The 25,818-nt window shown below is 46.0% G+C and overlaps 1 protein-coding gene across 2 annotated transcripts; it reads left to right on the top strand.

The window, feature by feature from the left end:
- The first annotated feature begins 204 nt into the window (after nt 1–204).
- LOC120830330 (rapamycin-insensitive companion of mTOR-like) lies at nt 205–25,621 on the top strand. 2 transcript variants are annotated; one of them, XM_078086866.1, is made up of 39 exons: nt 205–433; nt 562–609; nt 9,498–9,595; nt 11,233–11,297; nt 11,547–11,678; nt 11,800–11,863; nt 12,280–12,406; nt 12,580–12,749; nt 13,100–13,167; nt 13,578–13,645; nt 13,768–13,850; nt 14,885–14,972; nt 15,173–15,263; nt 15,365–15,431; nt 15,585–15,665; nt 15,861–15,961; nt 16,168–16,333; nt 16,453–16,554; nt 16,641–16,687; nt 16,782–16,917; nt 17,034–17,233; nt 17,351–17,477; nt 17,652–17,816; nt 17,985–18,061; nt 18,156–18,234; nt 18,341–18,450; nt 18,564–18,651; nt 18,772–18,864; nt 18,968–19,074; nt 19,219–19,448; nt 19,629–20,733; nt 20,927–21,007; nt 21,987–22,067; nt 22,488–22,747; nt 22,850–23,056; nt 23,134–23,286; nt 23,420–23,543; nt 23,637–23,775; nt 23,867–25,621. In XM_078086866.1, the coding sequence occupies exons 1-39, from the start codon at nt 385–387 to the stop codon at nt 23,945–23,947; spliced, it is 5,358 nt and encodes a 1,785-aa protein (XP_077942992.1). In that variant the 5' UTR covers nt 205–384; the 3' UTR covers nt 23,948–25,621. The 2 variants fall into 2 exon arrangements, with proteins under 2 accessions (XP_077942992.1, XP_040050831.2); XM_040194897.2 differs by lacking the exons at nt 20,927–21,007; nt 21,987–22,067.
- Nucleotides 25,622–25,818: the final 197 nt, after the last annotated feature.

The following is a 25,818-nucleotide window of genomic DNA, read 5'->3' as shown; positions in this document are numbered from 1 at the left end:
GCAATACATTGATAATTAATTGGTATCTTTGACGGATACATTCATTGTTATAATTACTGTGTATTTTATGATCAACAATAAATATGCATGCTTTGGTAATTGGGTGTGGCGAAGTACATTTTAAACTATTTTAAATTGCTGTTATATCTGGAAATAAAACAATCTGCGTTGGTCGAATCGTCCTCTCTAGTCATAAGACCGGTCGCCAGGTCACATGTTTTGTTTTTGTTTAATCCCTGCTAAAATCGGCCGGGGATCGAACGGGATAAATCTGATCACAGATCGGTGGGTGGTCCGCTGCTGCCAGCGTCAACCCCCCGTTGTCTGTTTTCTTTTCTCGCGAGAAGCCGCGAGGTTTCCGGTGTTGTGTATGTTCCTGGAAACATGGCGGCCAGCTTCCGCGGCCGTCCTATTCGGAGTCTTCGGATGCGAGGTGAGCGTGAAAAACTCGGCTGGGTGGCGTCTGTGATTGCGGCATATTGTAAAAACACACTATCTCACACACGTGATGACCCTGGCGTGATCCCTCAACATGTCCCCGTTGTGTGTTTTTTCCCACAGGTCGGAATGACAGCGGGGAAGAGAACGTACCGCTGGATCTGACCAGAGGTAACGTTAACCAGAGCTTCATCACATCACCCTGAAAGCGAGTATTGTTCAAAATGGATGAGGCGCTCTTCTGCAAACAATAGCCCCCGTGCAGGGAAAAGACAGTTATTCCCTGCAGTTGTCATGCCGCTGCTGTTGTCATTTCTTCAGTTTCCCCTTTCTGTTTCGTGTAATAACATCGGTAGCGACATCATAACAGGCGGCGGCTAACTAACTAGCTGAGTTAGCGTCGGCTAGCTACCACGGCTAACCAGCCATGACGACGCTTTGTTGTTTTGATTGGTACGAGTGGGCGAGATAGCCCGTTATTCGGCCAACCGACCACCGGTGCTGTAGTCATGCATTAGTCATCGCTGACTGTATGAGAAAGTGGGTTACGAGGCTGCAAGATGAGTCGCATTTGGACAGCGCAGGGTGTTTTTTTTTCTTCTTCTAGCCGCAGACTCGTACACAGCTGGGTCACATTGACTCAAACCGGTGAGAGCAGCAGCAGCGGCAGCGCACACCGGTTTGTTTACACGCAGCAGCGGTTCTCTGAACCCAGGCTTCGGCTGTTTTTTTGTTGTTGTTTTTCGTATATTCCGTGTACCTTACAGGACATTTCGTCCCCGAAATTGCAGTTAAATGCAGCACGAAAAAACACCAGTATTTTATGAGAATTGACGTAATTATGTGAAGAACCGTGCGTGTCAAACGTGATTGTTTTCTACAGTTCCGTGTCCAGTAATTTAAGACCACGAAGCCCAAAATGTCAAATGTTCTTTCATACACACTCACAGGGAAGACATAATTACTGAAACCAGATCGAGTATATTTATGGAAGAATTGCAGGGATTGAGATGCACTCATGCACCTTTGGTTACCTTAGGTTGAAAATCCTTTTCAATGCCTTTCTTCATATCTAATGACAGCATCCTCAGTTTAGTAATCTTATTGTTAAATGCTACATTTTTTTGCAGGAGTTTAATTGATGTAAGTAATTGATGGCTAATGAACTCTTATCATTTGGTGCAACCTCCGGTAAAATATATGGCCATCCAATTCATATATTATTTATCCATCTCTCTATCTCTCTTTCAAATGCTGTTTGTGGAATATTTTCCCCAAGCATCCTAAACTAACGCTGGGGCACCCTTTCTTTCCAAGATAGTTCTTTGTTTTTAATACAGTTTAAAAGCCTTCGGTCTGCCGTTAAGATTTAGCATTAGCATTGTACGAGCACATGCAGTAATCGTTGACGGGAGCTGAAAACAAAAATAGACTTCCTCGCTCAGGCGACGCTTGTACCGCTGTGACCCTGTTTTGCCTGTATACACTAAATATGTTTGACCAGATGAACCACCAATGTAGCGGCCGAACGCCACTTCCTGTGTGTGAGTGTTGGTACTTTATTTTGAAATGTAATTAGCAGCAGAATCACGTGGGCAGGGGTGCAGTGGTTTATGAATGAGTGTAGGCACCCTGGCAGAGGGATGGTTGTATGGACATGGGGGTGAGTCGGGAGACGATACTTTTTGTTGACCGTATCCTACAGCGCACTTTATTGCATCGGCGCACATCGTGTATCGCTTCGCCCGCTTGGATGTGTTTTTAACTTAATAAAAAACAATGAACTTCATAGGAGGAATCAGCGTCTGTTTGGAACGAGTCCACAGCAATCTCCCGTACTTAGCCTCACGTGACTCTACCGGATTGCAGTCACCACATTTGTCAACAAAAAAGTAAACAAATAAGTGATCAGTTGCATACAACAAACGCGCAGTCTTTATCACGGATTCCCGTCGGATTCCGGGGTTATGGATCCGAAGAAGAAAGCTGGATTACATCGCGACAGAGATCCTTACCGAGCCACGGATTCATCCCAACGCGAACAGCCACGGTAGGCACGCAAAATCCCCACTCTCATTCATGCTGCGTTTGGAAAGTTTGACGGTTTGCGGGTGTCCATTGGGGATCGCCGTCTTTCCGGGTGACGTTCGCCTACATCGACTGTCGAATTGTTTGGCTTGGCAGTGCGGAATCGGATGTTGAATCCCGTTTTGGAAACGTGAATTTAATTGAACGCTATTGACTCGTTGGTGCACTGTGAAACTTGAACTGTCGAACTTGAAGGCACAATGAGCGAAACACATGATCGCGATGTGAATAATGTTTCCGAAACAATGGAAAAACGAGAAGTCAAACTAACTGCAAAGGCTTTGGCAATAAAAATTGAAAAACTTCAAAAGGAGCGAAAGGTGCTCGTAGATAAAATCAAAGCGCTAATTCCTGCTATAAAAGAGCTTATGAAAAGAAAGGAAAATGTACATCAGGTGCAACAACAAATACAAACCCTTACTCAGCTCCACGACACGGCCATTGAGCTACATAAGTCATTAATCCCTTTGCTACCCGAAAGCGAACAAATTTTACAAAAGGAATGGTTCTTAAGCATCGAGAGTTACACCAACGTTTTCAAGGACAATGTTACCCAATGGCTGAGTGAAACTACTGTGAACTTGGATGGAAACGACTTTGATGGCTCAAACAAAGATGTGCCTGACTCTGATATGCACGCCCCACAAGCACCAGCAAAGGCAGTTTCCATGCAGGGAGATCCACAGGATTGTGTGAATCCATCTGACAGCATATCCAACGTGGGCAGCAGAGCCACGGCCAGAAGCTCTCAAAGGTCATCTATATCAAGCATTTCTTCTGCTCGCATAAATGCTGAAGCTGACCTGGCAGCACTAATGGCACGACAAGGACTTCTGAAGGACAGACATGCGCTGGAGGAGGAAGAGGAAAGGATACGAAAAGGAAAAGAGAGACTCAAGATGGACGAGGAAATTGCTGCACACATGGCTAAAGTGAGCGTGCTAAGGGCAGCAAGCATGACCGGTTCTAAAGGCAGCGCAAGACAATACGACAACATGAATCCTTACTTTGGTGAAGCACAAACACAGTCAATGCAGCAGAGAGCCGATGCTGCTACATTTGTTCCTCAGACGTTGGCAGTACCTAAGAGGGACGAGCAAGTCACAAATAGCATCAGCGATCCAGCCACAAGAGCTAAGGTCAGAATGGCCACCCAAAGTTCACATGTTCAACTTTGTACTTCTCAGCACCATATGCACGAGCATGGAACCACTTTTAGCAACGAAGGTCCTTTAGGCCAAAGTGGTCAAAACAACGTTATTGAAATTATGAAAAGGCAAAATGAAATAACCACCTTGCTGGTACAGCAACAACAAATGGCATCGCTACCCAAAAGAGATCTGCAGGCTTTCGATGGCAACCCATTACAGTTTCACACTTTTATAAGAGCTTTTGAGAACGGTGTCGAAAGCAAGTCGAGCAATTGCAGTGATCGCCTGTATTTCCTTGAACAGTTCACTAGAGGTCGCCCAAGGGAACTTGTACGAAGTTGTCAGCATGTTGACCCTGAAAGGGGTTATGCTCAGGCTAAGGCTTTGCTACAGGAACACTTCGGTAATGAGCAAATAATTGCCACTGCTTATATGAACCAAGTTCTGTCATGGGCCCCAATAAGATCTGAAGATGTTAATGCATTACAGGATTACGGTTTGTTTCTTCGAAGCTGTAGCAACGTGATGAATGGCGTACAGTATATGTATGAACTGGATATGCCCGCTAATATGCTCACAATAGTAAAGAAACTGCCATACAAGCTTCGGGATTGCTGGAGAACGGTAGCCTGCGAGATACAAGAGAGCCGTAACCAAAGGGCCACATTCAGCGACGTTGTTAATTTCGTTGAAAGGCAAGTTAGAATTCTAACACACCCAGTGTTCGGGAATATCCAAGACCCAGCGCCAGCATTAAGTAAAAGTACGAATCGAACCATCTCTAAACCCAAAGGAAGTATTTTCGCTACAACTGCGACCACGGTGGAAAATAGGAATATTGGAACACGGGAATGGAAACGCTACACTGCCTTACCCATCAAAGATTGTCTGTTTTGCGAAGGTGAACACACTCTAGAGTCATGCCCTCACCTGGAAGAGAAGACTCGCACCGAAAAGATCACATTCTTAAAAGAAAATGGTGTTTGCTTTGCCTGTTTATGTACAGGACATATCAGCAAAGATTGTCAAAAACGGTTGACATGCCAAGCGTGTTGTATGAAGCACCCCACAATGCTTCATATTCAGTTTAAGGAGAAGCAAGCAAAATCTGAAACTGAACAAGAGCCAGGCACGGCAGTGGGCAGGGCCTTAATGTCCAACGGCCTCACTGGGGCTGGTGAGGAAGAATGTAAACTTCCCATAGTCCCAGTACAGGTTAAGTCTAGAAAAGGTAATAAGACAGTGCTCACTTATGCTTTCCTAGATCAAGGAAGCACTGCCGTTTTCTGCACTGAGAACTTAATGAATAGGCTTAATCTCACAGGAAAGAAAACTCGTATCCTTTTACGTACTATGGGTCAAGAGAAGGTCATGAACACCCAATTAGTCACAGGTCTCGAGGTGGCTGGTCTGGATGGTGAGATATTTTGCGAATTGCCAAGTACTTTCACTCAGGAGAGTATGCCCGTCAATAAGGGAAATATTCCACGTCGACAGGATCTTCAGAGATGGCCTCACTTGCGACATGTTCATCTGCCAGAGATTGACGCAGAAATCGAGCTGCTAATAGGAACAAACGTGCCAAAGGCCTTGGAACCATTAGAAGTGATCCGTAGCGTGAACGATGGACCTTATGCCATCAAAACAATTCTAGGGTGGACTGTTAATGGACCATTGGTAGGAGACAGCAGCGACGCATTTGACATTGTCACAGTCAATAGAGTTTCAGTTTCAAACTTGGATAAGCTCTGGCAGCAACAGTTCAAAACTGATTTCCCAGAATGCAGCCACGAGGAGCAACCTGCTTTGTCAAGGGAAGACCAAAAATTCATGAAGCTGGTTAGAAATTCAGCGAGCCTTGTGAATGGACATTACCAGATCGCATTGCCCCTGAGAGAATGCAAATTAAACATGCCAAACAACAGAAAAGTCGCAGAGCAGCGCACTCTAAACCTTCAAAGGAGGTTCAAGAGAGATGTGTCTTTCCGACAGCAGTATGCAGACTTTATGGACAATCTTGTCTCCAAAGGATATGCTGAGCGAGTACCTACGGAGGAACTGGCTCGTGAGGATGGGAGATTGTGGTATATCCCCCACCATGGTGTCTACCACCCTCGAAAAGGGACGATGCGGGTGGTGTTCGACTGCGGAGCACCTTTCCAGATGACGTCTCTCAATGATCAGCTCCTGCAGGGACCAGATCTCACCAGCTCATTGATAGGCGTCGTGACCAGATTCAGAAAGGAACCAGTGATAATCTTGGCAGACATAGAGTCCATGTTCCATCAAGTGAGAGTACCAGCCGAAGACATGGATTTGCTGAGGTTTCTCTGGTGGCCCGATGGTGACTTTGTACAAGAACTGGCGGACTTCAGAATGAAGGTGCATCTCTTTGGTGCAACTTCATCACCAAGTTGTGCTAATTTTGCACTTAGAAAATGTGCCGAGGACAATGAAGGGCAGTTCAGCCGGGAAGCTATCGAGAAGGTTTTACATTGTTTCTATGTGGATGATTGCCTCGTAGCCACAGCCACCGAGAAAGAAGCTGTGGCACTCCAGCACGATCTGGTGTCCATCTGTTCCAAAGGCGGCTTTAAGTTGACTAAATGGACGAGTAATCGACATGCCGTGATTACAGCAATACCAGAAGATCAAAGGGCAAAAGATATGAAGGACTTGGACTTGGAACAGGACACACTTCCCGTGGAAAGGGTATTGGGGGTACAATTTTGCCTTCAGTCAGATACCTTTAAGTTTAAGATCACGGTGCAACAAAAACCTCTGACAAGAAGGGGTATCCTCTCTGTCATAAGTTCAATTTATGATCCTTTGGGAATTTTGAGTCCCGTCGTCCTTACTGCCAAGATCATCCTGCAACAGCTGTGTAGAAAAGAACTTGGTTGGGACGAGCCTATACCACCCTCCGCTGCACAGGGATGGACACAATGGTTGGAGGAACTCAGTCAGTTGGAAGACTTCCAGATTCCTAGGTGCCTAAAACCATTAGACTTTGGAGAAGTCATCGCAGCACAATTGCATCACTTTACAGATGCAAGTGAAGACGGTTATGGTGTTGTGACCTATCTGCTCTCGCAAAACGCACAGTCCCTGGTGCACAGCGCCTTCGTCATGGGAAAATCCAGGGTAGCGCCATTGAAGTCAGTTTCGATACCTCGTATGGAGCTTACGGCTGCTACCATGGCAAGCCGCATGGACACGTTTTGGAAAAGGGAATTACATATGAGGCTTCAGCCATCACTGTTTTGGACAGATAGCACGTCGGTGCTAAAGTACATAAGGAATGAAACATCAAGGTTCCGTACCTTTGTGGCCAATAGAGTATCAGAAATCCTTAAAGCGTCTCAGGCATCTCAATGGAGGTACGTAAGTACCACGAGCAATCCTGCAGATGTGGCTTCCAGAGGGTTGAAGGTAGATGCGTTCCTCAAGAATAAGACCTGGCCGTCAGGACCAGAGTATCTGCTACACCCCGAACAGGACTGGCCTGCGAATCCAGATCGTTCAAGTGAACTCCTACCAGATGATCCAGAGGTCAAGGTTAGCGTTACAGTGAATGCCATGCAAGGGTCAGAGGTGGACGCCACCACTCGCTTAATGAATCACTTCTCCTCTTGGACCCATCTGAAAAGGGCCGTGGCTTGGATCCTCAGGTTTAAGAATCTGCTCGTGTCCCTCAGCCAGAAAACGAGGCAGCTGAACTTGAGTAAGCAACAGCACCTTTCCTCAGAGCATAAAGCGGAGGTGATCAAAGCCCTGGCCTGTAGCAGTTTGCTCACAGTGGAAGAACTAGCGAAGGCAGAATTTGAAATTATCAAGTTTTGCCAGAGAAGGCGGTTTTCTGATGAGCGTATCAGCCTGCAGACTGACACAAGTGTTAGGAAGAACAGCTCCATTTACAAGCTTTCGCCAGTGTTGGAGGATGGCATTTTGAGAGTTGGTGGAAGACTAAGTAGGGCAGCTATGCCCGAAGAAAGTAGGCATCCCATCATCTTAGCCAAAGATTCCCACATCTCCAATATTCTTCTCAAACATATTCATGAAGAGGTGGGCCATGGCGGACGCAATTATGTGTTGTCAAGACTACGTCAGAAGTATTGGATTCCAGGTGCTACTACAGCTATAAGAAGACTCCTGACCAAGTGTGTCGTCTGTCGTAGGTTGCAAGCCGCTCCGGGGTGCCAACAGATGGCAGATCTGCCCGTTGACAGAGTCTGCCCAGAAGAAGCCCCATTCACCAGGGTAGGAGTGGACTTCTTTGGCCCTTTCGCAGTCAAGAGCCGCAGGAGCATGGTGAAGAGATATGGAGTCTTATTCACCTGTTTGACCATACGAGCAATCCATATTGAAGTAGCATCTTGTTTGGATACCAGTGCTTTTATCAATGCACTGCGACGTTTCGTAGCAAGGCGCGGCCAAGTCCAGGAAATACGCTCGGATAATGGAACAAACTTCGTTGGAGCAGAGCGTGAGCTGAGGGAGGCTATTGAAGTCTGGAACCATGCTCAGATTAATGACATTCTTCTACAGAAAGGCATCAAGTGGAACTTTAATCCTCCTACAGGTTCACATCATGGGGGAGTTTGGGAAAGATTGATAAGATCCATACGTAAAGTTCTCAATTCTACCTTTAAGGTACAGAATCTTGATGAGGACGGATTTCATACCGTTCTCTGTGAGGTAGAGTCCATCATTAACGGTCGTCCGCTCACCAACTCTTCTCCCGACCCTAATGATTTGGAGGCATTGACCCCCAATCATTTGTTGCTGCTGAAAACATCCCCATCTCTACCACCAGGGGAGTTTCAGAAGGACGACCTCTACACTCGCCGCCGCTGGAAGCAAGTCCAGTACATGTCCGATCTGTTCTGGAAGCGATGGGTCCAGGAGTACTTGACGCAGCTCCAGGAACGCCAGAAGTGGACTGGCGTGAAACGCAACTTCGTGATTGGAGATATAGTGCTCATAGTGGACGAAACAGCACCTCGTAATTCCTGGGTCATGGGAAAAGTAATTCAAACCTTTCCAGACAGAAAAGGACTAGTACGAAGGCTACTTATCAAGACTAAGACCAATTGTTTAGATAGGCCAATAACCAAAGTCTGTTTGCTACTGGAAGCAGACGTCTGAAGAGACAATTACTTTTGACTGACTTACTACTCACATGACAAAGGTGGTGGTAAAGATCACCTTGACAGGCTAAGTGCTTGAACCTCTGGCCTAGACTAGACTCGTTCGTGAAAGAAGATGACTACACCCCCTTATTGGAATATTAATCATGGACAATTGTTTGATGTATGTTTTATGGTGTCTTTTTTGTAATTACTACAGTGTTATAATTAGGGGCTGGGATGTAGCGGCCGAACGCCACTTCCTGTGTGTGAGTGTTGGTACTTTATTTTGAAATGTAATTAGCAGCAGAATCACGTGGGCAGGGGTGCAGTGGTTTATGAATGAGTGTAGGCACCCTGGCAGAGGGATGGTTGTATGGACATGGGGGTGAGTCGGGAGACGATACTTTTTGTTGACCGTATCCTACAGCGCACTTTATTGCATCGGCGCACATCGTGTATCGCTTCGCCCGCTTGGATGTGTTTTTAACTTAATAAAAAACAATGAACTTCATAGGAGGAATCAGCGTCTGTTTGGAACGAGTCCACAGCAATCTCCCGTACTTAGCCTCACGTGACTCTACCGGATTGCAGTCACCACAACCAACCTTCCTGCAACATGTCAATTACAGTTCATTGGCTACATTTTTGTCCAAGCTGAATCGTATTTCCTTTTTCTTTTTCCCGACAGAGCCATCAGAAAACTTCCGCGAAATCCTTCAAAATGTGGCCAAACCACACGGAGTCAGTAATATGCGAAAACTGGGTCACCTGAACAACTTCATAAAGGTAATGCTTTTGACCACTACCTGTAAACATTTTGCGGTACATATGGTGTGATTCAACCATCTGAGATCAAGGCGATCAACCTGCCTTTTTGTGTGTGTGTGTGTGTGTGTGTGTGTGTGTGTGTGTGTGTGTGTGTGTGTGTGTGTGTGTGTGTGTGTGTGTGTGTGTGTGTGTGTTACTTAGTGTACAGATGTAATGTTTGTAAATTAATAAAAGAGGGAGAATATGAGTGATTTTTGCAGCTACTGCAAATGCAGAAGTTATTTTCATGTCAACAGTGGTTTAACATTTTCGTGTTGTTGTGCGGATCTGGCCTGTGTTCACCCTGTGACGTGACCAGTTACCTCTGCTGGGTGTTTTTCTGCCTACCAGCCAACACACATTTTCCTAGTCTCGAGCCCTCCTGTTATTTTCATTATTGTTAGTGACATTATTTCACCCCAATAGCAAATTGGGAAATGCTGAAGACATTTACTTCATCCTTGATGAAGCGGTCCTGCCCAGCGGTTGCTGAGTTCAGCGTAGTAAACTGCAGGTTTTTAGCCAACTCTGTCCGTCATGGGCGTAGTTTGAATATTGGTTGGGTGCTTTGCAGCCAATAAGTGCTGGCCCTCAAAAAGCTGCAGCTGGCACTGTAGCGGCATGGCGGCTGAATGTAGGCCTGTCGTGCACCCAACTCTCCTGTGTAGAACTGACAGGAGGGTAATAGCCATGACATGTGAGTGTGAGAGAGAGAGAGCTGTGCCTCTGATTCCTTTTTAAAGCGTTCCAGGACAGCAGGGGTGACCTAGCCCCCCCCCCAGAGAGTGTCACATGCCCCTCTCCCCATCTCCTCTCCCCTCCTCCTGCCAGCATGAGCTCTGACATCACAGCTGGCTTAAAGCAACCGTCTACCCACCATGGCTAACGTCAGCCATCCCGCCTTTCTCCGTCTCTCTTTCCTCTCTTATGCACGAGGAGAGATTAGATTTACGGCTTGCTTCAAGGAAGAACTTGTTGTTTTTATAATGAACTGCTTTTGTGGGCATTGGACTTGAACGTTATTCTTTGGGCGTCCCTTTAATGACGGAGGATCTGCGGTGAGGAAAATTCTGAATGTGGTAGTTAGCGCTAAACAACTGTGTCTGCAGCTCTGCCTCGCAGGCTACAGAAAGCAGGAACAAATAGGCTACAGGCAGAAGATTAATAAAACCTATTTTCTGTTATCCGTGTTTTTCATGTGTAATCAATGTATTCATATGAGCAAGTGCACTTAAAATAACAAATGGTGGAGGTGACTCAAGCTGACTCTAACTACTGGACCTGTGAATGTGTTGCTCCAATGCTTTTCTGATTAGAACCTCCATCTACCACCAGTGAACGCATGACATTATCTACTGCAAACGCGCATTTAACAAACAAGTGGAAAGATGTGAGACAAACACCGGCGTTGCCCATGCAGAACTCCGCAGGGACGTGTTGTACTGTTTGTCAAATTAAATTGTGTGTTAGTTTAATGCTTTACACTGTAAAACGGCACGCCGCTCATTGTGAAAGATTGTCTGAAACTCTTTGAATGTCTCTCACGTCTTGACCAAAGCCATGTTAAGGGTTTCCTTGTATGAATCAATTAATGTATGTTTTGTTCTGTGTTACAGCTGCTATGCAGCATTAGCCACCGCGAGGAAAACTTTGGGTTTACATATGAAGAAATCATTATTTGGTAAGTGTTTTAGACAGCCTTGGTTATTAATTGTACACCATTTTAAGTTCCTCTGGATGAAAGCGTCAGCTAAATGAAAAATGTAAATGTTTTCGTCATTACATTTATTTATTCAGCCAAAGTCAGGTCTGTCTAGATGCTTTTCTTTGAGTTTTCAATTGAAAAACAGCAGGATTTAGAAGTCATTGTGCTTATGAAATCGTTAAGGGGATTACAGCACTTTGTTGTGTGTTTGATTTGAACCCTTAGTCTGAGACTAGCTCTGCTGAATGAGGCTAAGGAAGTGCGTGCTGCCGGATTGCGGGCACTCCGCTACCTCATTAGAGACACCACGGTGCTGCAGAAGGTCCTCCGACTACAGGTGGACTATTTGATAGCAAGGTAAGATCCTGCCTCAGTCACACATGTTTTCCTCCTGCTGACACATTTGTTGTGCTCCTACTTGCTCCCCTGTGGTAATGAGAACAATGCATTACTAATTAAGCCTGTGTGCTTGTTTTAGATGTATTGACATCCAGCAGAGCAATGAGGGAGAAAGGACTCAAGCTCTTAGATTAGTCCGAAAGGTAAGCTCATATGTATTTATTTTTTTCATCCCATAACTCTACCGCCTCAGTCTCTGTCATAATGCTGAAGTTGCCATGTGGCCTCAGTGCTTCGCCGTAATGCCACCAGAAAGATCATTGGGTTAACAGTTGTGTCAGTGTGTGGACAATTGCAAAAGTTTTCAGGCACGTTATTTATATACCATTCTTTAGATTACTGTAAACTCTCTTCTCTCTCTCACACACACACACACACACACACACTCTTGCACAAATACAGTCATGGTCTTATTTCAGAAAAGCACTACAGGCAATCAACTCAATGAAACAACCCCTTGTTCACAGCCCCTTATGTTTAAAAAAAAAAAAAAAAAAAACATAGTTATTTGTCCCAACTTGTTTGATGACTTGTATATTCCTCCTCTCTGCCACTGTAGATTATCACTGTCAACGCAATGCTGTTCCCCTCCTCTGTTGCAAACTCTCTTATTGCCGTGGGTACCGATGGACTACAGGAGAGAGACCGCATGGTCCGCGCCGCCATCGCCATCGTCTGTGAGCTGGGTGAGTTTCTGTCCTTTAGCGATGCAAACCCACAACTCCAGTGCAAGAGAACTATTGGTTGATCACGCGCTGTGAGAAGCCCCCTTCTAGCCACCATGTCACATGGGAGGAAATGTTTGTCACGAAAGCGTGAAAAAACCCCCAGTAACATTTCTTTGTTGCTTGCGTTGTAGCTCTGAAGAACCCGGAGGTAGTGGCCAAACGTGGAGGCCTCAGCACCATCCTGAAGAGCGTGATTGACTGTCAGCTCAGTCGCATCAACGAAGCTCTGATCACCACCATCCTGCATCTACTCAACCACCCGCGTACCCGTCAGTATGTGCGCGTTGACGTCGAACTGGAGGTACGCGTACACGATATTCAGCGGTGTGCAGATGAGCCAGCGTGCTGGCTGGTGGAGTCACACCAGTCGTCTTAGGTAGCTGGTCTTTTTCCCATGGAGCTTTACAGTAATCAGTTACAGCAGCTCTCTCAAGCCTCGTTGTCTGTAAACAAACACCTGGGACAAAGGCATTTCATCACCACATTCAAACTGTCCACCCGGATGTCATATGAGACGTGAGGCAGGTTGGTGATTACTGTAAGAAGTTTCCTGGGGGTATTTAAGAATGCTTCCACTTAATGTTGAATAAACGCTCAAAAGTCTTTTGTAGTTTGCACTCACACTCATCTGGTCTGTGTTCGCTCCTCCAGCAAATCCTGGCGCCTTTCACAGATTTTCACTACCGTCACAACGCAGACACGGCTGAAGGGCAGCTCAAGTGAGTGTGGTTCGGGTACGGGGGGGTGCATGGGGGGCCAGAATTACACCAGAAAACCAAAAGATTCTTAAAGGTCTTATGACATTTCACTCTTGTGTACAGTTTGCCATGTTCCCATATTGGTTACGCCATGTTTTTAGAGGGTTGAGGCGTTTCTGTTGTGTTTGATTTGTGATATGACCCTTGTTATCAAGGTTGCTTGACTTCAGCCCGGCTCGCCCCAGGGTGTGAAGCAGGCTAAGTCACCCTAATCTCTTAAGTCATTCTAAAAGATTAGCTTTTATACTAAAAAAAAACCTTTTGTCATTTTCGTGACGTTCTTCAGTGCTTATGTCGTGTAGTTTAATTTTGTTCCTTTTGTGGTGTCTGTTTTTTTTAATGTGTGTGTGTGTGTTTTTTCCCGTTCACAGGGAGGACCGAGAGGCCCGCTTCTTGTCCAGTAGAATGGCCATAGTGGCAGCCTTTCGCTCCTGGTCTGGTAAGAACTTGGATGGAGGAATAAATACAGTTATTTGTGAAATAGATTTTTATTGTTTTGTAACACTTTTACTTTACGGTTGAATATAATGTTGTATCTCTTTTTTTTGTTTTCTTTCTCAGGGATTATCAACCTATGTAAAGTTGGAAATTCTGGAATCCAATCTTTAATTGGCTTACTTTGCATACCAAATATGGAAGTTAGGGTGAGTATTTAAACAGATATATCATTCATAAAAGGCTTTTCCACTCAGACACGGGCTCGCCGGTTGTAGCTTAGCAACTGCACGCTACTGTTCACCTTCATCTGCCAGAAACCTTCACAGGTTTAGGCATCACAATAAAGATTGTGGTTTTGATTCTAATGGACCCTCTCTGTCAGAAAAAAACCCTGAAGGCAAACTTTTCCCATGTGACCAACTGTCCCTCTTTGACTTAGACTGCACAATGTGTTGTGTATTAGTAGTAATCGTTACCCAGAGAGGTTGGGAGGAGATATACTGTACCTCCCTAAATGTAAAACTCCTACATAAAAACATAATTTATACATTTTAACACCCTGGATATATCTGTCCAAACACACTGTGCTTCTCTCTGAAATTACTTTTATGTTTGGAAAAAAAGAAAATATTTCTCCAAGAAGGCTCAATTGTAATGGAGTTTTTCCCGACCCTATACACCATTATATAAAAGCTAATCTTTTAGAGTGACTTAAGAGATTAGGGTGACTTAGCCTGCTTCACACCCTGGGGCGAGCCGTGCTGAAGTCAAGCACCCTTGAAAACATCATATGTCCCCTATACAACCCCCCCCCGCGCTCCCTCCACGCTAAATGTGTAAACTAAACATTAATGTTAGTCAGTGGGGGGCGGAGCTTAGCTAGCGATCAATAACTTTGCCTCAATTGTTTAGATTTTGCTGCTTTAGGGTCATACAGCCAGAACTCCTCGACCACACCTGTCACAACATGATTAGCTGTGTGTGCTTTATTTGTTTTAAGATGAGCATTTAAATCCCAGCACAGAGGGAGATGCAGTAGACTGGAAGGCTGCTGTGGCACAGATGGATCAAATTCGATTTTATATCTGTTTCCTGTGTTTTCGGCTACCCTCTAGTAATACAAGCATTGCACTACACAGCACCAACGTGGTATATCGGATGTGCTCTTTCGAGCTCTCGCAGATGCAGTTTGTCCTGGTCAAAGGAGTGTCTGATTACTCTAATGCAATCTGCCTTGCAGAAAGGCTTGTTGGAGGTGTTATATGAGATATTCAGGCTCCCTGTGCCCATTGCAACTCAAGACTTCACGGAAGCTCTTCTAAGTGTTGGTGAGAGAAACGTCTTTTGTATCTTTTAGAATTCGTTATATGTAATGGTAGTTTGGCTTTTTTTCCTTTATATAATCATGACACACAGCATACTGTAAAGTGTTGCACTGAAATGCTTTAGCAAACTGGAAATTACTTACTTACTGATTCTGTGTTTTAGACACAATGAGTAAGCTTCTCTTCTTTCTGGTCTTCCTCAGACCCGGCCAGGTTCCAGGACACCTGGAGACTCTCTGACGGGTTTCTTGCTGCTGAGGCCAAAGTCATCCTGCCCCATCGAGCCCGCTCTAGGTGGGACACAATATGAGAGAATACCAGTGGCACATATGACACAACAGCTAGCTCAGTGTTTATATGAGCATCAACATATATGTATATTTTTGCTTCTATAGGCCTGATCTGATGGACAACTACCTGGCGTTTGTTCTTTCTGCCTTCATCAGCAGTGGGCTGTTAAAGGTGAGCTGATGCTGTCTTCTCAACACTGTAGGGCTGATGTAAAAACACATATTTAGCCTCTTGTTTTCTCTGATTGTATTGTGTTACAGTTTCACACCGTGTTGCTAATAAACTATATCCATCTCTGCATCCTTCTCACCTATGGGACCATAGGGTCTTGTTGAGGTTGTGACCAGTAGTGATGATCAACTCGCTGTGAGGGCCACTATCCTCCTGGGAGAACTTCTGCACATGGTGATGTTAAGATGCAAAATGCATTTCCGACACCTTCAAAAACTGTGAAAGTATTGTTTACAATCTAGGGAATACTCTGTTTGTTCTTTTTGTGTCCCTGCAAAATATTAATTCATTTGAAAAAACTGCCCACTACGACTAAGTTATTGTGATTCTGATACGAAATCTTCCCCCACCTGCCCTTCTGTTGTTTAGGCAAACAGCATCCTTCCCCATTCTCACAGTCATCACCTGCACTGCCTCCCCAGCCTCATCAACATGGCAGCCTCCTTTGAAATCCCACAGCAAAAACGACTGTAAGTACTCTCAGAATTGTGAACTAAAAAAAATATAATCTTGAAAAATGTGTGGTATTTTTTTTTAAACATTTGGTCGTTGAGCCATTTAATATATCTGTCTCTCTCATGCACAGTGCTTCTGTAACAGTAAAGACGGTACACTATGAACTATGAACCATTCTTTTAAATATTTTTAACATTCCCGTGTATCTTTTTTATTACAGTCGGGCAAGTGCAGCCGTCAACAATCTGAAGTGTTTCCATGAGAAGAAAAAGAAAGGTTTGAAGCCACACAGTCTTTACCTGGACCACATCATCCGCAAGTCTGTGTCTTCACACAGCCGCAAAGAGTCCCATTCGCGTGTCCACAGGGACATCTACGCCATCAAGGTAATTCTGAACATGCTTCTCATATTCTACCTCTCTATCCCAGCAACATATTCAATTATTTAGAAGGAAGAAAACAAATCCAATATCTATAGTCACTGTTTTTCTGTCTTTGTGTCCAGGACACCGAGGAAGCACTGATGATGAACCTTAGGGACAGTCACATCCTCAACCACAAGCAGAACCTGGAGTGGAACTGGTTGCTTATTGCCACCATCCTTAAGGTAATGATGATGTCACCGAGCACCACCAACTCGGTTGTAGATTTATTTTCCTCTGCAATGCTTAGATGTGGTGTTTTCTCTCCCAGTGGCCACACGTAAACCTCAGGAACAACAAAGATGAACAAATGCACAAGTAAGACTCCATAATATCATCACGAACCAGTAGAACATTGGAAATAGTTTGTTTTACATACCGTCTTCTTTTTCTTTTTTGCTGTGTGATGCAGGTTTGTGCGAAGGCTGCTGTACTTTTATAAGCCCAGCAGTAAATTGTACGCAGGGCTGGCGTTGGATCACCCAAAGGCCAGACAACTCACTGTGGTTGGCTGTCAATTTATCGAGTTCCTCGTGGAATCAGACGAGGTCAGAGAAGTGTGCAAGTACACAGGAGAACACACCTACCTATTTATCCCTCGTGTCTTTTTCTAACTTGTCTCTCTTGTCGACCCATTCGGTCTTCTTCCTCTCGCTCTCCGCAGGACGGCCAGGGTTACCTGGAGGACCTGGTGAGGGACATGGTGTCATGGCTGTCCTCGTCCTCAGGGCTGAAGCCTGAACGCTCTCTGCAGAGTAACGGTCTGCTCACCACACTCAGCCAACACTACTTCCTCTTCCTGGGGACACTCTCTTCACACCCGCAGGGAGTCAAACTGCTGGAGAAATGTGGCCTGTTTCAGTGGTAAGTGTATGGACCTAGAATGTAACACCTTCCCAAATGGCTGTTTGAGATGAGAAGAATTCTACTGAGGTTTGGCTGACAACGCTTAGTTTTTCTGTCTTTTTTCTTCTTCCGCAGCCTGCTGAATCTGTGCTCGGTGAAGAACCAGGATGCTGTGCTGAAGCTCGCTGTATCCACACTGGACTACAGCAGAGACGGTCTGGCTAGAGTGATCCTCTCCAAGATCCTCACTGCTGCTACTGATGTAAGCAACAAAAGGGCATCCGATGAAAACTATAAATAAAGCAGCACATGTTTTCAATTGGCCCAGATGGTTTAAACGTTAAACTTCTCATTATAGAGGTATTCGAATGCAAAGTGATACCTCCACGATCTGCATGCTAATGTCTCCTCTTTCTCCCACCGTGGCTCTGAGCAGGCGTGCAGGTTGTATGCCACCAAACACCTCTGTGTGCTGCTGCGTGCCAGCGTGGAGTTCTTCAGCAGCTGGGGCATGGAGCTGCTGGTCACTCAGCTCCATGACCACAACAAGGCTGTGTCCATGGAGGCCCTGGACATACTGGACGAGGCCTGCGAGGACAAGGTGACTGCTTGTAAACACTGTCCCGTCCGGACAGATCAACGGAATTTTTTTTCTGTCCTTTTTCAGTTTGGCATTCCTCATTCCCTCTCATTAGCCGTAAAAACAAGCGAATGGTGTTTGTCTGACCCCACTTTCTGTTCTAACTTGGTATGTTTTGCTGGTGCACAGGCCAACCTCCACGCTCTAATCCAGCTGAAACCAGCTCTGTCCCACCTGGGGGACAAGGGCCTCCTGCTGCTCCTCAGGTGGGTGTTTACAGCAGCACTGCTGCTTATTCAGCCGTGTATTTAGTACAAAAGCCTTTGTGAATAAACTGCACATCTTGCGTCTGCTGTTTAGGTTCCTGTCCATTCCCAAGGGTTTCTCCTACCTCAATGAAAGAGGCTACGTCAGCAAACAGCTGGACAAATGGCAGAAGGTATTATCAGGACATGATGTACATCCAAAGCAAATGCACATTCGCATTCCACTTGCAACTGGATTTGATTACAATATTATAATAAGACTTTGTTCTTTGACTGCAGGAATACAACCTTAAGTACGTGGACCTGATAGAGGAGCAGCTCAACGAAGCACTAACAACCTACCGCAAACCCGTCGATGGAGACAACTACGTTCGACGCAGCAACCAAAGGTGAGAAACTGGATTTAGTCACCTTTAATCACCTGACGTGAGGTCACGGGATACGCTGTAGAGTGTGTATCTATATCCCTAATTTGATGCCTAAACTCTGGTTGTGTCTCCAGGTTACAAAGACCAAACGTCTATCTCCCTGTGCACTTGTATGGTCAGCTGGTCCACGATAAGACTGGTTGTCATCTTTTGGAGACTCAGGTAACTCCTTCACTTTATTTCTCGGGCCGTTCCACAGCACGCTGTTCATTTTCTGCATTCATTGTCTGCAGATTTAGCAGCTTTTCTTCCTAACGTGGGTCTTTTTCTGTTCTTCTCCAGAGTGTGGTTCCTGACCTCAGCTATACGGTTCGCTCCCCGATGCTGGACACCTGGGAGGGTATTAAACAGCTGAAGTCTGCTCTTTGGGCCCTGGTCAGGATCACTTGCTATATGTCACCTGTTACTCTGTTGCTACAATAGTGTGAAATAATCGTCACAAAGAGATGCTCTAGTTGATTTGTTGTTTTCCGTGCAGGGCAACATTGGCTCTTCAAACTGGGGACTGAATCTCCTGCAGGAGGAAAATGTTGTCCCTGACATCCTTGCATTGGCTCAGCACTGTGACGTACTGTCAGTACGAGGGTAGGCTTCTCTTTTCCCGTTTCAGTTTTCAGAAATCAAAATTTCCAAATATATGTTGTGAGGATATAAACACTCTCTTCCTCTTAACGACAGGTTTTAAGTGCTGCAATGGATTAGTCCTGTAAAACTGTCTCTCGTCCACAGGACATGTGTCTATGTGCTGGGTGTCATCTCCAAGACCAGGCAGGGCTGCGAGGTGCTGAAGCAGTACGGTTGGGATTCAGTCAGGCACAGTCGCCGGACGCTGTGGCCCGTCACTCCTGAAGAGGTCGATGCACAGCTGACCTCTGAACTCTCCTCAGTGCCGAGCACGCTCAGCCTGAACTCTGAATCCACCAGCTCGCGGCACAACAGTGAGAGCGAGTCTCAACCAAGTATGTTGAGTCCTACGACTTACTTTGTCTGTGCTTTATTGAATCTATTTGACCATCACGGTGCTCGTTGTGTTTAGGATGTTCCTCTATCATAGTAAGCTAGCCTCGATGTGGCCCCGCTATTATGATAGGCCTTCTTATGCTGCTATTTTATCCTTGATTTGCTTCTTGTGCTCTCAGACGTGTACATCCTGGACGATGAAAAGTATGATTTTCCGGACAAGTCAGACGAGCCTTCTTTCTACCTACACTCCAAACCCGTCAAGGACCGCAGCCCCTTCACAATCCTGGCCTCCACGCGCTTCGGTCGCTCTCGCTTCCTAACCTCCTTGTCCCTCCCCAGCAAGAAGCTGCGCTCCACCAATGACCCCAAGACCCCCGCAGGCTCTCGCACACCCACAGAACTCAAGATGGGAAGTATGAGGCGCAACAGGACATTGACGGAGCCCTCTGTCTACAGCCCCAACCAGGGGGACGTCTTCACCCCGATGTTTAATGGCAGAGGGATGCCGAAAAGTCCCACAGTCAGCCTGGAGACCTCCTTTGTTGGGACTAGGGGGGGCTCTGAGGAGCAGCTTGTGGATGGCAGGCTGACCAGGGGGGGAGGCTCAGGCCTCGGACTAAGTGGTCTAGCAGGGCACGGGGTCGCGGAGAACCCCAGCGGGGAGAGGGAGCAGAGCAGCCGAGAGCGCCTGGCGGGAGACGGCGGCTCCTCGTCTAGCGGGGGCAATGTGGGAGGAGGAGGAGGAGGAGGTGGCGGCGGAGGTACTCAGTTCAAAAGCCGCAGCCAGAGCTTTAACACGGACACCACAACCAGCGGCATCAGCTCCATGAGCTCCAGCCCCTCCAGAGAGACGGTCGGAAACCCCGAGCACCCCGAACCAGACTCCTCTGACTGCGTGAGCCTCAACACAGTGGTGTCCGCCAAGACTGTCAAAACGCTCTCTTCTCTCACCCCCCAGGCTCAGACCAACCACATGTCCACGTCCAAGTCCTCGACTGTCTCTCTGGTGCCGCCGGGCTCTTCGCACACTCTGCCCCGGCGAGCTCAGTCTCTCAAGTCCCCTTCAGTGACCACCATCAAGAGCCTGGCCGACTGCAGCTTCATGTACACCAGCCCGCGGGACGCACTGGGCTACGCCACGCTGAAGAGGCTGCAGCAGCAGAGGATCCACCCGTCTCTGTCCCACAGCGAAGCTTTGGCTTCGCCGGCCAAAGACGTGCTGTTCACCGACACCATCACTATGAAGACGGGCAGCTTGGATTCCAGATTGACGCCCCGCAGGTACAAGATTTGACTGATTTTGTATTTATTTTGTCTACGTGAATGTATCCTCTGTTTTTTCTCCCCTCAAGTACGTTGCCACTGTAGTTTAAGCAGACGTGTGCCTGGGGAAAGGTTTTTTTTTTTTTTTCTCTACCTTGGCAATAACAGGTGTGAGTGTGTTTTCTTTTTGTGCACCTTCTGCGTCTGTCAGGATATCGGACAGGAGGGGCACCTGTCCAGATCCCGCCGTCTTAAGTCCGTACCGCAGGCTGTCCAGAACACTTGCACCGCGGTGGGTGGACCTACGCAGTGTCCCTCCCAGTAGAGATGCAGCGCCTAGCACAGATTGAGACAAATGTGTCTTTGCTGTAGCTCTTTACCCGCGGTAGTTCTTCCATTGCTGTAGTTCCTGTTGTAGATGGTCAGTTGCTAGTTGCTCCTTCCTCTAGAGCTGCAACCCTTCCTAGAAGTATTAATGGTACAAAGATGAGATCATGGTAGAGATACTGTAGGACATAACTCCCTCATAACGGTTTTAACTTTCACTCATCCATGTTAGAAAGAAACAGGTGGGGAAACAAATGGGACAGAAGAGGCCGAAGGCAGCACTCAATTTGGTGTAAATAGTGTGAGTGCTGTATGTCGGACACCAAATTCTCAAAGTGGAAGGACAGAACTCCTTACTGGCATTGTACATTAAAGTCTCTCTTTGCGTTAACTGAAGCATTTTACCCATTATAGTTATTCGATAGAAACTCTTAAGCTTCAGGTGAGAAGAGGAAACATTCATCTGTTAAGGTGGAGTCAAAGATTCTGAAGAGAGATGGTTGATATTTTAAATCGACACCCAAATAAATCAAAGATACTAAATCAAACCCTCTACTCGCTTCCACTGCCTCTCTACATGCGTCCATGGCCTTTTCCCACACCTGACCTGTGCACAAGCACAAAAGTCACCGGTTGCTGATTGGCTGGAATAGTTTTCTGTTGCTCAATTTTAGGGCCATGGCTGTGTATGAACAACAAATCTTTTTTTGCGTAATTTGAGCAAACTGCGTCTTGATCTCCAAATTCTCTTTGGAGTCTATTGTTTCATTTTTTTGAGTTTAATGCAAGGGAAGAAAATTGTGTATCACACTTCCCAAAGCTCCAGGTATAAATTGCCTGTTTTGCCGCAGAGGTAAGTAGCTTAAGCACCCAATGTGTCTGGGGTACATGGCAATAACAGGTGTGAGTGTGTTTTCTTTTTGTGCACTTTCTGCGTCTGTCAGGATATCGGACAGGAGGGGCACCTGTCCAGATCCCGCCGTCTTAAGTCCGTACCGCAGGCTGTCCAGAACACTTGCACCGCGGTGGGTGGACCTACGCAGTGTCCCTCCCAGTAGAGATGCAGCGCCTAGCACAGATTGAGACAAATGTGTCTTTGCTGTAGTTCCCGTAGCGTTAGTAGGTTACTGGTTGTTAATTAGGTGCTTTTCATGTGTAACGCTCCAGATTTCTGAGCCTTGGGTGCTTGAGTTTATTTGAAGCTGTGCAAAGATGTACCTGACATTGCAACTAAAACCAACTTTGGATGCACACGTGTGTCTGCTGGTTTTACCTGAAGCTGCCGGCCTGCTAGCTGGCGGTGATCCCAAACGTCCTCCTTCTTCACTAAGACCGCGTCCCTCTGCTTTTATCCAACATTCTTTCACTTGTTCCTCATGATCCTTTTTCTGTCCCAGTCTCTCCCCCCGGATCCTCTCACGTACCTCTCCTCTTGCCCTCCCTAGGTTCCTGAAGGCTCTTAGCTTTGCCTCTCTGGACAAAGAGGAACTCCTAAGTCCCATCAACCAAAGCACTCTTCACCGCTGCTCCTCAGTGCGCTCCATGGTTTCTAGCGCCACCTACGGGTGTAGCGATGACTACGTTGGCCTGGCGCTGCCCATGGACATCAACGACATGTTCCACATCAGAGAATCGGCTTACTTTCAGCAGAGGATCAGCCCGCCGTCGGAGGAGCGGAAACGCTTCCTCTTTGGTGATGGAGACGGTGAGTTCAGCTTTACGCCTGATTTCAAATTTCAACCATAACAGAGAAGTGTTAACATGTAAATATTTGGTCTGTGCTGAACTTGGGCTTTCCCGTCCGCAGGCGATCGCCCTGCTCTACCGTCGCTGAAACAACAGTTCAGTATTTCTGAGCTGATTGTGTGCCGAGGTGACAGCCAGAACCACACGGTGGGTTCAGAAGAGACGGGGCTGCAGGAGCACACCGAAGAGAACTGCCTGTACTGCGTAGGAGCCAGCGTACTAGGATACCCCACACAGCCGCAGATCAACAGCACACACCCTCGGACAGGTGTGTGTGTGTGTGTGTGTGCGTGTGCGTTAAATTCATCGAAGAATTTAACCAATCCCGGGGTTTATTTGTCTCAGACTTTGTCGACTTCCCGTCATGGGGCGGGCAGAGCGGCCATCGCCTGGAGGTGATGCCTCAGTCCAAGTTCTCCGGCGTGTCGGGCTGCAGCGACGCTGCTGTCTCCCAAAGCTCCGTCTGTAGCACGCCCACACCCGCTGATGTTGTCATGGGTAAGAACACCAATAACTGCAGTTTTGTCATGACGATAATATGTCTAAATGTAATTGGTTCCATGACAAAAGGATTTGCTTGTTGGTGGTGCTTGATATTGTATTTATGGTGACGAATACTGAATATTTGTAGGCAGCAAGGTGATATCCGAAGACGGCCCCGCCTCCCGAGTCTTGTTGAGGAAGGAGGTGCTCCGCCTCATCATCAACCTCAGCTCCTCTGTAGGAACCAAAGGCCACGAAACAGGACTGCTGACGTAAAGCGCTTTATTCTACGTACATTTTTTGAGATTTACGTTCAGTTGGAGAAACAATTGCGACAAGGCCTCATGAGTGTCGTTTTCCTGCAGGATAAAGGAGAAGTTTCCCTATGCGTTTGACGACATCTGCTTGTACTCCGAGGTCTCCCACCTCTTAGCTCACTGCATGTTCCGCCTGACGTCGCGGCGTTTCATACAGGAACTCTTCCAGGACGTGCAATTCATGCCTGTAAGACTTACCCGTTGTCCTGCATTACCTGAGATTCTGCATCTTTTGTGATTGCCATTCCATGTATTCTATCCCTATGTCCTCTTTTCAGATGTATGAAGAAGCAGAGGGGATCCTGACGAAGCTACCAAAACCCGTTGAAGAAGCTGGTGTCTCTCCTGAAGAATCCTGACCGTCCGCTCCCTTGTGTTCCCTGCAAAGCCTCGGACCTGCCACCCAAAATGGAAAAACAGCCGACAGTAAATAAGTTATAGGGTTGGGAAGGCGTCTGGCAAGTTTCTGTTCCTACCATAGCTAGGGAGGCGAAGGTGGTCAGCGCTCGCCGTCTTTGGAAACTGAACGTGTTTATCTCTAAACAAAGATTTAATTTCAGATTTAATTTAATTTTTAGATTTAACCCGACCCACCTAATGCTGTTTAAGATTTTTTTTTTTTTTTTTTAACAGGAAAAAGGGGTAGCGGTTTAACCAAATACTGTTTTCAGATATGTTGGCACATCTTTAGCAACACTCAATAATACATCAACATAATGCTAAAGGAGAAAACGGTATTATTAACACAAAGACTTGCGTGTTTAAAAGAAAAAAAGGTTCTATCAACATTTTATCTCTTACCAGAGGCGGTGTTTTTTTTTCTGTAATGACGTGAATAAGGCATGTTGTTGTGTCGACCTAGTGATTCCTCGGACCCCTGCGTTCTTTTTTCCTCATGAAACAAAACACTACAGGAGGGGTCCTGCTGTTTTTAAAACTTATCTGGAGCCTCCCTGGTTCATATTCCACCCCGACTTGTGATCTGTTCTAGCCAGATATGTGCTTTTGCTTCTCCTGCCTCGACACTTCCTACAACCTGTAGCCTCTCGTCCGCACAGACAGCCGATTACTTTTCTATTCCTTGTATCTCAGACAATCAAACATCACAAGTATTTTCTAAAGCACTATATATGTCACCCTTAAACAATACGTGAGGAGAATAGCATGTAATTAAATGCTAGTTAATGCCATCCTTTACTTGCCTAGGACCTTTTTTAATGTTATTTCTTCAGACATTACCGGTAGGCTTTCTCAGAAGGTGGGTTGATCCTTTTAAAAGATGCTCAGTTGTAAAGTTATCTGTATAATGATTCATTACAGATTCTGTGCGAAACTCTGCTCACAGACGTCTGCAAAACCTGCATACCCCCCCCCCCCCCCCCCCCCCCTGCGGCTACACAACTCGGCCCCTTCTTACCTCTGTGCTTCACTTCCACTGCATGTGCAACAAGCATGGCAACGTTCTAATGTCACCTCAACGTCTTTCTTGCTTGTAAAACTTAGAAAACAATAATAATAATAAAAGGAATAGGCTGCCATTAAATGCTGCCGTCACATTGTAGGAATATAATTCCCCTTGAATCTGTTTCCACAATGCAATATCACTGTCTGTCATTGCCTGAGATGGAGGAGGGGGTGGTGTGATGATGACTAAAGGATTTGTAAAAGGTTTCCAGGGAAACGGGGATCTGTTTCCATTGGCTTGTTTTTGCTATAATGCTGCTACACAAATGGACTCATAGAGAGATGATTCATAGATCAGCTGAGTAATGTCAGGTCCGATCTATTTATTATATGTCTGTACCATAGAGTGAGCTCAACCAGAGAAGAAAAAAAGTTATTTATATTTTTTCCTCAAGACTGTATTATAATTTAAAGTTGTTTTTTGTTAATTTCTTTTTTTTTGCCTGAATTGTGTTTTCCCTTGTATAATGTGTACAGTATGTTTTGGGGGGGAATTGATGACCTAAAGAAACATACAATCCTATCAAAGGGATGCATTGTTAATAAAACAAAATTTGAAATACCCAAAAGTTTTTCTTTTTCTCCTAGCAGTCGTTCCTGTCAGTTTCTCTCAAAAAAAGCTCTGAAGTTCTGAAACGTGTGTGTGTTGGATCAGAAGACAGTCGTGACATTTAGAGCAGGATGCTTCTGTGAACAGACAAATCCAGATAATATGCAGATAAATTGGAAATGTATCAGTTATTAACTATAAATAGAAAGCCTGGCA

This window comes from Gasterosteus aculeatus, chromosome 13 (genome assembly GCF_964276395.1).
Source record: "Gasterosteus aculeatus chromosome 13, fGasAcu3.hap1.1, whole genome shotgun sequence".
Taxonomy (NCBI): domain Eukaryota; kingdom Metazoa; phylum Chordata; class Actinopteri; order Perciformes; family Gasterosteidae; genus Gasterosteus; species Gasterosteus aculeatus.
This window is presented reverse-complemented; position numbering and strand designations above follow the sequence as displayed.